This window comes from Athene noctua, chromosome 1 (assembly GCF_965140245.1).
Source record: "Athene noctua chromosome 1, bAthNoc1.hap1.1, whole genome shotgun sequence".
Lineage (NCBI taxonomy): Eukaryota > Metazoa > Chordata > Aves > Strigiformes > Strigidae > Athene > Athene noctua.
Genome location: NC_134037.1, coordinates 21,236,515 through 21,246,764, shown reverse-complemented (window position 1 = coordinate 21,246,764; position 10,250 = coordinate 21,236,515). Strand labels below are relative to the sequence as shown.

The window sequence follows — 10,250 nt, the reverse complement described above, 5'->3', positions numbered from 1 at the left end:
AAAAAAAAAAAAAAAAAAGAAAACAAAAGCAGGGGGAGGATGAATTAGATTGGATACCAGGGACTGATGCCAGCACCAGGAGAAAGCAGTCATTTTACTTTACATTCGGAAACACAATTTTCTGTGGCATGTAAGTCAAAGAAATAAAACTTGCCGCCGGCAGTAACTGTCATTTATTCCTGTAGCTGTACCTCGAAAAATCCCCAAAGTTCATTCTGGGATCAGGATGCCCCAGTGTGCTGTACAAGAGGACACTCAAGTGCTCCTTGCAGGCAAGTGGCACACAAATCTCTGAACTGGTGAGGCACGTGACACACGGTACAGCGTCCCTGCAAGCCTACTCGGTGTGTGTCTGACTACAGTTAAACTTCCTACTTGCTACAACACACATTTTTCAGCCAGGCTTATGAATCGTGCAAAAGCCAGCACAGGCTGAACGGAGCGCTGGGGTGGGCTTGCATTTTGCCAGTGTGGGTTGTGCCTGCACCCCCTCCTGCAAATTGGGCCCCCGCTGGCAGAATGGTCAGCTGTGCCCCTGCATCTCATCTAGCTTGCAACGTAAGACTCTAAGGCAGGAAATGCGTGCCCTTGTTATTCCATCTTTCCAACTTTTAAGATAAAAGCTAAGAAAACTTCACTTCAAAACTGCAATTTCATTTTCAGAAACACTTAAAGAAATAGAGCGCCTAGAAAAGGTTCAAAGTAATGCTGCTACAAAGTGAGGAAAACCTTGCTGTCTGCTGAAGCAGGGCTGTGTGCACACCCATAGGGAAGGACAGTGGGAAAGTTCAATTATCTACAGTCTGCTACATTAGGAAAATTCATGTAAGCCCAAGTTTCAACTTCTTTCTAGAGCCATGTTTTTTCGGAAAACTGCAAGGTAGGAGCTTGTATCGTATCTAGCTGAAATCGGTACATGTGCTGCAGCCAGCACATCGGGCTCTCATCATCCATTGAGAGTTGCAGCAAGCAGTACATCTGTCCAGCTGACATAATTCCTCATTGTAAAGAGCAAATTCATACCAAAATGCTTCAGTGCCCATTGCTGAGGAGCTACATGTTCTGCATAACCACAAGGCGCTTACTGAAAACTGGACCAGCATGTCTAAATCTACTCTTCCCCATCTCACAGCGAAGGAAACTGAGGCACACAGTTAATGATTTGTCCTGTATTACAGAAAGCATCAGTAGCAGCACAAGAAATAAAAGCTGATTAACAATTACAGTAACACTGTTGTTCAATGTGTCCTTAATGTCAGCACGAGGAAAAAAAAAAAAAACCCGCCTAAAACACTCAAGTCAAAGTAATTTTATTAATAACTCACAAGAGCAAATTGCTACATTTTACTGAGAGAAAACCCCAGCTTTATGTACCAGAGCAGAACTTGGGAAGCTGCATACTAAAATGCCGATTATGCAAATTTATCTTATGAACATTTTTAGACAAGAATGAAGAAGGGTTTATTTTCTTTAATTAAAAACAGAATCCTACATAGTTCATTAGCATGGATTCAGAGCAGAATGAATATTAATGCAACCCACCTCTCCCAATTCTATCTGCCAGAAATATCAAGGAAAAAAAGGTTACAAAATGGATTCCTGAGCAACTGTAAATGCAGCTAGCATCACTGCAATTCTGCTGGCATCTTTGAAAGGTCACAAAGATCAGGAAAACCTTTTTGACCAGAAAAAGGTAAATGATGCTGCCATCTTCAAAAAGGCAAGAAAGATGATCTGGGGAACAACAGACTGATCAGCCTCACTTCAGTCCCCGGGAAAATTACAGAATAAGCCATCATGGAAGCCATTCCAGGCACATGAAATACCAGGTGATGGGGAGCAACCAGCCAACGCCAATTTACCAAGGGCACAGTCTGCCTGCCCATCCTGCCTGCCATCCAAGAGGCGATGGCTGGCTCTGTGGAGGAAGGAACACAGCAGATGTGATTCATCTTGACCCCAGCAAGGCTTCTGACAGCATGCCCCACAGTAGCCTTACAGCTGGACTGAGGATATGAACTACAAGGTGGGTGAAAAACTTCTGGACCACTGGGCTCAAAACAGTCAGTGGTTCAAGTTTAACTGTCAGGTGGTTACAAGTGACATTCCTCAGTAGACAAAACTAGGGCAAAGTGTGTGGAACATCTTCCTTAACAGAAGAGAGCCCAGCTAAGGACACTGGTTTGTCCAGCCTGAGGAAGAGAGCGCTGAGAGGAGACGTAACTGCAGTTTTTCACTAGAGAAGGGACTGCGAAGGAGACAAAGCCAGACTCTTCTCAGCATTCAATGAAAGGGCAAGAGACAACAATTGCAAGCTGCAGCCAGCGAGTTGGCCATGAAGAACAAACGCTTGCCCATGAGAGCAGCTAAGTGCTGGAACAGGTGCTCAGACAGGCTGTGGAACCACCACCACCACCAGAGGTTTCCAGACCTCAAGGTCTTGAGCACCTTGGTCTAGCTTTAAAGTTGGCCTGGTACTTTGCAGGGTGTTGGACTAGATGACCTCCAAATGACCTTGCAACCTAATTTTTTCTATGATTGTATTGTATACAATTGTATATGTAAATAGAAGAAGTTGAATCAGTGAAAAGCTACCAGTCACATTTATTCTGGCAGGGCTTGAGGCTGTTCCAGCTGTCAGGTCTCTGACACAATTACTGAGCTTCTTCAGCCAAAAACTTCATATACTGTTTCCGAGCAGGAAAATCATCAGCCGGCCTGTTGTATGCTGTCCAGACGGGTTCTCCAACAAATAGCCTCATTGCCTTCACGTAATTCTGTCAAAGAACAAGAAGTGTCAAGTAATTTAAGAGCTCCTTTCCTTGGGATCTTCATTCTGAAGTTAATGTTTCATTTGCACCCCTGCAGAAATTTTTGAAACCATTTCAAGATGGACTGAAAGCTTCAAGTGTTCCAGAAAATTATAGCACTGTGCTGCTGTTCCTGATCACAGTTAGTGTAGTGGGAGATTTTGCACCTATGCAGTGATATACTGTGTCACAGCCAGTGCCTCCAGCTCAGGCAGAGACAGTATTTCTCCCTGTTTCAAAGAAACCCAAAAAAATCCTGTCTTATGCAAATCTTTTGCACTGGATCCACAATACTGAGCAATACAGCATCTAAATCCTGCTTGCTTAGTTAAACAGCAGCAATCAGAATACCCAAGATGGCTACACAATACTTTTGAGGAATACCAGAAGCTTCAAAGTGAGAGCCATAAAAGCTGAATGGGGAGTGTATAAACTAGACAAAAAAATAATGCTAGGGGAAGTGAAGTCTCCAGATTCACCCAGGAAAAGTAACAGCCTCTGCCATCATCTAAGAAAAAGTATGCCAGGTGCGAGGTACAGCTGCAGCAGCAGAAAATGAGGTTTTACATCCTGTAGAAGTGCTCCCACCACTGAGTTATGGGGAATTCTCCTCTCTTCTGTCCACTATGCTACAGATTTAGACCCTACCTAATCTGTAAAACTGCTAAGGGCTTATCTTGCACCCAGGTGCTTAGCAATGACAATAATAAAGTTAGTTATATAAATAATTCAGCTGCAAAATGTCTAGAAACACGATGGCATTTCTGGACTAAAGTTCCTGAAGTGGACAAACCTTTAAGACTTCTTGTGGATTCAACTCATAACCCCTGACATTTTGTCTATGTCAAGAAAAAGCCTTAAACTAGCAATTGTAGCTGATTCACTGGGAATCGTAAAATGCAGATGTGAAAAGTTAGGATTTTCACCAATGGAGCACCTCCCTTTTTTACATATATGACAACTGCTATCTGGACAGCTGATTCAAAATGACACCATTCTCAAGACCATGCCGAGATGGGATTCTGCCACACAGGAGACAGCACACATGTCCCCATTTTCCAGGGGTAATGCTGAGGTTAAAAGCATATTTATAAAAGCCCACAAGGACAGACACACAAATCAGGACTACATGTGCGCAAAAATAGCCTCTGAAAGCAGGTCACCTCCTGTGAAACCAGCATCCAGTCTAGCACACACTAGCTGCAAGTAGTGGCTATGGACCCTTAAAATCCTTCATTCCCTGAAGATTAATTTAGCATTCCTGAAAAATGCCACAGTGGACACAAATACCCTCTGTGTATGCCCACGAAGATACACAACAAGGCAACAGAAGGATCCATCTACACCATCTCCACCTCAACCGACAGCAGGGGCCATTGTGTGAGGGACAGCCGCAGGGCTTGGCTCTCACACTGCTGTCTCCTAAAATATGCTACAGCTATCACGTGGCAATGACTTGCAGTTACAGCTGACAAGAGGAAGCTGGATTTGTGACCTGGAGATGAAAGGTTCAGATGCTGTGAATTATTTAGTATTTTTCATATTCCTGCTTCATATTTAATATGTTTTGCTAATGAACTGCAAGTCTCAGGGCATGTAGTTACTAACGTGATCTGTACTCACATGGATTTGTCATCAAAATTTACAGTAATCTGTAACAACATACGTTCTCATCCAGTGTAAATCGGTGATAGATGCCGGCAGGGAGGGTTATCATGTCTCCTTTTTCCATGGAAATCCGGATCCATTTGTCATCCTTGTCTCGAACATCAAAATAGCCAGATCCATCCAAGATGTAGCGAATTTCATCATCTAGGTGTAAATGTTCTTCATAAAATGTTTTTATCTAGGAATAGCAAGTATCTCTTAAAACCAGTGAACACAGAAAAACTGCAAAGAAATCTGACAGAAACATGTGGCAAAGCAGACAAAGGCTTTCAAAGGGTAACTACCCAGTGATTTAACTAATAGATGAGACCAACACAGTTAAAATGGCCAGTCCAACCAGACAGACCCTCCCTCAGGTCACTTCTAAGCAGACTGCTGCACTTCCTTGGGAAGACGGGAATTTCTCTGACAAGAAACAGCAGCTATAGCTGCACATAACCAGTCTCTGAATAACAGTAAAGCTTAAAACCGTTTGAGAGAGAGGTGGGTAAAACTTCCCACCACATGATTTGGTCCTCACAGTTGTTCAGTTTGATAATTTTGTGCATTTTTTGTCACTGACATGTAAAAATAAAACAGAGCTACAGATTATCCCCCCTCTTTTACACTGGTGTAGGGCTGAATTAGCCCCACAGGCTACAACTGTATGTGAAAATGCAGTTATTGCCAAACATGGCCCACCTACAGCAATCTGATGTAAACAGCATGTCACACCTGCCCCCACACACTGAGCCCCAGCTCCAGGCTCTCTCCTCCAGGGCAGCAGCAGCAGCAACATTCTCATTTTTTCCAGAATGGTGAATTCTTTGTACATTTCACAGCACAGAACAAAAATGCTTTAAAGGTTCAATTAACAAGAGACCTGAGTGGGTTAGTGCACTGAGAGCAGTACAGTGCCAGGTAACGTCACCTGCTCAGGTCTGGATGCTGTTTAGCCACAGTAGTGCAGGTGTCCCTGAGCCAGTGCTGATCCAGCACGGCAAGATGAGCAGAAGTCCACATGCCCAGACAATAACAGCCCGTCTTTGTGTCAGGTAGAGACCACCCAGGCAACCTGAGTTACTACCTAATTCACCTCATCCGTTTAAAACCAATATAACACAATGGGCTTAAAACGAACTGGTGTATTGGGTTTGTGTGGCAAGGTTTTGGTAGCAAGGGGGCTACGGGGGTGGCTTCTGTGAGAAGCTGCTAGAAGCTTCCCCCATGTCTGACAGAGCAATGCCAGCCAGTGCCAAAACAGACCTGCCGCTGGCCAAGGCCGAGCCCATCAGCCATGGTGGTAGCATGGGATAACATATTTAAGAAGAGGGGGAAAAAAAAAACCCTGTGCAACTGGAGCCAGAGAGTAAAGTGGGAATATGCGAGAGAAAGAGCCCTGCAGACACCGAAGTCAGGGCAGAAGGAGGGGGAAGAGGTGCTGCAAGCACTGGAGCAGAGATTCCCCTGCAGGCCGTGGTGCAGCCCATGGGGAGGCAGCTGTGCCCTGCGCCCAGGGAGGGGAACGGTGGAGCAGAGACCCACCTGCAGCCCGGGGAGGACCCCACACCAGAGTAGATGGATGCCCAAAGGAGTCTGTGACCCCATGGGAAGCCCACACTGGAGCAGGCTCCTGGCAGGGCCTGTGGTCCCGTGGGGGACCCACGCCAGAGCAGTTTGTGAAGAGATGCAGCCTGTGGGAAGGACTCACGTTGGAGAAGCCCATGGAGGACTATGTCCCGTGGGAGGAGTCCTCCCCCTGAGGAGGAACGAGCAGCAGAAACGTGATGAACTTATCACAATTCCCATTCCCCATCCCCCTGCACTGCTCGGGGAAGGAGGTAGAGAAAATCAGGAGTAAAGTTGAGCCTGGGAAGAAGGGAGGAGTCGGGGGAAGGTGTTTTAAGATTTGTTTTTTATACCCTCATTATCCTACTCTGATTTGATTAGCATTAACTTAATTTCCACAAGTTGAGTCTGTTTTGCTTGTAACAGTAATTGGTGAGTGATCTCCCTGTCCTTATCTCAGCCCATGAGCTTTTCATTATATTTTCTCTTCACTGTCCAACTGAGGAAGGGATAGAACAGCTTTGGTGGGCACCTGGCATCCTATCAGGGTCAACCCACCACAACTGGTATATGGAAATTCAATGAAAATATGGAAGTGCCACTGGGTTACTGTCCTCAGATCAGAGCAGCACACCAGCACCCGGAGGCTGGGAGGAGCAAGCTCCTTCTAGGAGGCTCATCTGAAAGCCTGGCACCATTTGCCTTCAGCTGTTAGGAAACAGTCAAGGTACCAGGTTCCCAAGGTAAAAAAATCTTGTATGGAGAATGTATCCCTCCGATTCCGTGAAGTTAACATTCACTTTGAAAAGTTGTATTTTGCAAGCAGCCGTTAGGGTGTTTGAGCCTCCAATGCCGGTGCCCAGCTGGCAATCATCAGCCTTCATCCCAGGGAGGGTCTCTCAGAACAGGTCGGCATTGGCAAGGCTCTGCTGGTAGGAATCTTAGTTTTGAAATGACACAGTGATGGAAACTATGCTTAAAACCGTCAAAGGCAATCCACAGAAACAAAAGGCCTCTTCTATTTTTAAAATAATATCAAAACTGCTTTTTGAATGTTAAGGACTTCAGTACAGGATGTATTTTACACCTGGAATTCTCATCTCTGTCAGGGTGCGCAGATGTTAAGAAGCTGGCTGCACGCACCAGCGGTAGGTTTCAGGGCGCAAATCCCCTTTGAAAGCAAAGACTCGCATACCTTTTCCTCATAATTTGGAAGTCTGTCTTTATGTATGGTTATTATATCCATCCAAGAATAATTTTCTGCTCTCCGAATCTCTTTCAGACATGGATCAGTCTCATAGTTATCAGCATCCAACTAAAACATAGGCAGGGGGGAAAAAAGCATTCAGACAGGACTGCTGAAGCCGCCATTCAGGGCGCTGAGGTGCAAAGGCCCGAGGAGCGCCAGCGGCGGGGCCGGTCTCCGGGGGCAGCGCAGTTGGCCGCCACAGCAAAAGAGGCGTGACAGCCCCGAGGGCCTACCTGCACCCGCTCACCCCCCCGACACCGCCGGGGCGCTCCTGCTGCCTCCCCCTCCGCCGGGCCGGGCAGCGCGGGCAGGCACGGAGGCGGCCGGCAGCGGCTCCCACGCCCCGCGGCCTCGCACCGCCCCAGGCCCGCCCGCCGCCACCCCGCGCCCTCAGGGCTCTCCCCGGCCCGGCGGGGCCGGCGCAGGCCCGAGGCGCGGCCGCCCGCAGGCCCTGCCGAGCGGCGACGCCCGCCCCCGCACACGCCCCTACTTTGCGGTAGACGACGCCGAGGCGGCGCAGCTGCTCCAGGCTGACGGCGCGGTTGGGCCGCAGCCGGTGCGGCGCCCGCTGGTCCTCCGGGGACTCGTCCATGTACCAGGCCTCCACCATCCCGCCGCCGGGCGCTGCGCTGGGCCGGGCGGGGCGGGAGCGGCCCGCCCCGGCGGGGCTGGAAGGGCCGGGGCAGGGACCGGGAGCGGCCCATGGGGAGAGCCTTAAAGGGGCACGGTTTGCCACAAACTGCTGAGCAGCACAGCTTGCACTGCAGTGTATGGCGTCAGGCTCCAGGGCACCGGCGGAGAGGTGCCCCTGCGATGGCTGGGCTGGGGCAGGGGCTGGGGCCGGGCTGGAGCCCTCCCGCCCGCACAAACCCGCGGGGGTAACACCCACAACAGCCAGTGCTTACAGAGGGGGCGCCCGGGCAGCAACGCTCTCTCACCGGTGAGTCCCAGCCCCAAAGACCTGCATTGTAACCCCACAATATGGAGAAATAAAAAATAAATCAGAAAAAAAAAAAAGAAAAGAAAGGAAGAGTGGTAAGACATGCTGTCCAGAAAGGTTGTCTTGTCTCCATCTATGGAGCTGCTCCCAGCTTGAGGGACCTGCTCGAGGCTGAGCTAGGGTGGACAAGATGCACAACAGCGGCTCCCTCCAGCCCCCACGGCTCTATGATTCTCTATGGTGCTGATTCTATACAGTAAATAAACCAACAGCCAGCTACAAGTAATGTAAGGACAGAAAAGCTACCGAAAACCAAACAATCCCTCCTTTAAATGTTTCTATTCCTAAAATGTGTTACACTTACCAAAACATTTCTAAGAACCTGACAAGTAGTTGTTACCAAATCCCTTTAAGGTATGGTATTTGATGTATAAGCACTACTGGTTATTGATTCTGGATAGAATGTAATTGTAAGTCCTGTAACATTACAAGTAAACTGGTCTAATGCTGGTACCGTCCACATTTTTAGAAGCACAGACAAATGCAGGTAGAAGGTCAATGCTTAACCCCTGAATCTCTTGGCTACTACATGCCAATACCCCCCTAAAATTTCAGTTCCCTGAAGAGAATGACTCGAACAGCCAACATCCTCTGTGGGTTCTCGAGCCACTATTATTTGCTTTCCATACTTTAATCAGCCTTAATCTTGTAACTTTCCTCTCAGCTTGCTTTTGTCATGAATTTCCTGAGTAAGACTGATAAACACTGGTATCAAATGAACATAAACCACTTTCATGGAATCATCTAGGTTGGAAAGGACCTTGGAGATCATCTAGTCCAAACGTTCACCTAGCACTGACAGTTCTCAACTACACCAGATCCCTCAGTGCTCTGTCAACCCGACTCTTAAACACCTCCAGGGATGGGGACTCCACCACCTCCCTGGGCAGCCCATTCCAACACCCAACAACCCCTTCTGTAAAGAAATACGTCCTGACATCTAGTCTAAACTTTCCCTGGCACAACTTGAGGCCATTCCCTCTTGTCCTGTCGCTTACTACTAGGCTAAAGAGACTCATCCCCAGCTCTCTGCAACCTCCTTTCAGGGAGCTGTAGAGGGCGATGAGGTCTCCCCTCAGCCTCCTCTTCTCCAGACTAAACACCCCCAGTTCCCTCAGCCGCTCCTCCTACGACCTGTGCTCCAGACCCTGCACCAGCTCCGTTGCCCTTCTCTGGACACGCTCGAGTCATTCAATGTCCTTTTTGGAGTGAGGGGCCCAAAACTGAACACAGGAATCGAGGGGCGGCCTCAGCAGTGCCGAGTACAGGGGTCAGATCCCTTCCCTGTCCCTGCTGGCCACGCTATTGCTGACACAAGCCAGGATGCCATTGGCCTTCTTGGCCCCCTGGGCACACTGCTGGCTCCTGTTCAGCCGGCTGTCAATCAACACCCCCAGGTCCCTTTCTGACTGGCAGCTCTCCAGCCACTCCTCCCCAAGCCTGTAGCGCTGCTGGGGGTTGTTGTGGCCCAAGGGCAGCCCCCGGCATTTGGCCTTATGGAAACTCCTCCAGTTGGCCTCAGCCCATGGCTCCAGCCTGTCCAGGTCTCTCTGCAGAGCCTCCCTGCCCTCGAGCAGATCAACACTCCCACCCAACTTGGTGTCATCTGCAAACTGACTGAGGGTGCACTCGATCCCCTCGTCTAGATCATCAATAAAGGTGTTAAACAGGAGTGGCCCCAAAACCGAGCCTGGGGGACACCACTCATGACCGGCCGCCAACTGGATTTAACTCCGTTCACCACAACTCACTGGGCCCGGCCATCCAGACAGTTTTTTACCCAGCAAAGTGTGCGATTGTCCAAGCCTTGAGCAGCCATTTTTGCCAGGAGAATGCTGTGGGAAATGGTGTCAAAGGTCTTGCTAAAGTCAAGGTAGACAACATCCACAGCCTTTCCCTCATCCAATGAGCAGGTCGCCCTGTCATAGAAGGAGATCAGGTTTGTCAAGCAGGACCTGCCTTTCATAAACCCATG

The 10,250-nt window shown here is 48.6% G+C and overlaps 1 protein-coding gene across 1 annotated transcript; it reads right to left on the bottom strand.

Annotated features, from left to right (window-relative positions):
- Positions 1-1,294: 1,294 nt before the first annotated feature.
- Positions 1,295-8,172, bottom strand: ADI1 (acireductone dioxygenase 1). Its single transcript, XM_074922297.1, has 4 exons — positions 7,766-8,172; positions 7,222-7,341; positions 4,477-4,656; positions 1,295-2,777 (listed from the first exon to the last, which is right to left on the bottom strand). Exons 1-4 carry the CDS (start codon positions 7,883-7,885, stop codon positions 2,655-2,657), a joined length of 543 nt encoding a protein of 180 aa, XP_074778398.1. The 5' UTR covers positions 7,886-8,172; the 3' UTR covers positions 1,295-2,654.
- Between the last annotated feature and the right edge of the window lie 2,078 nt (positions 8,173-10,250).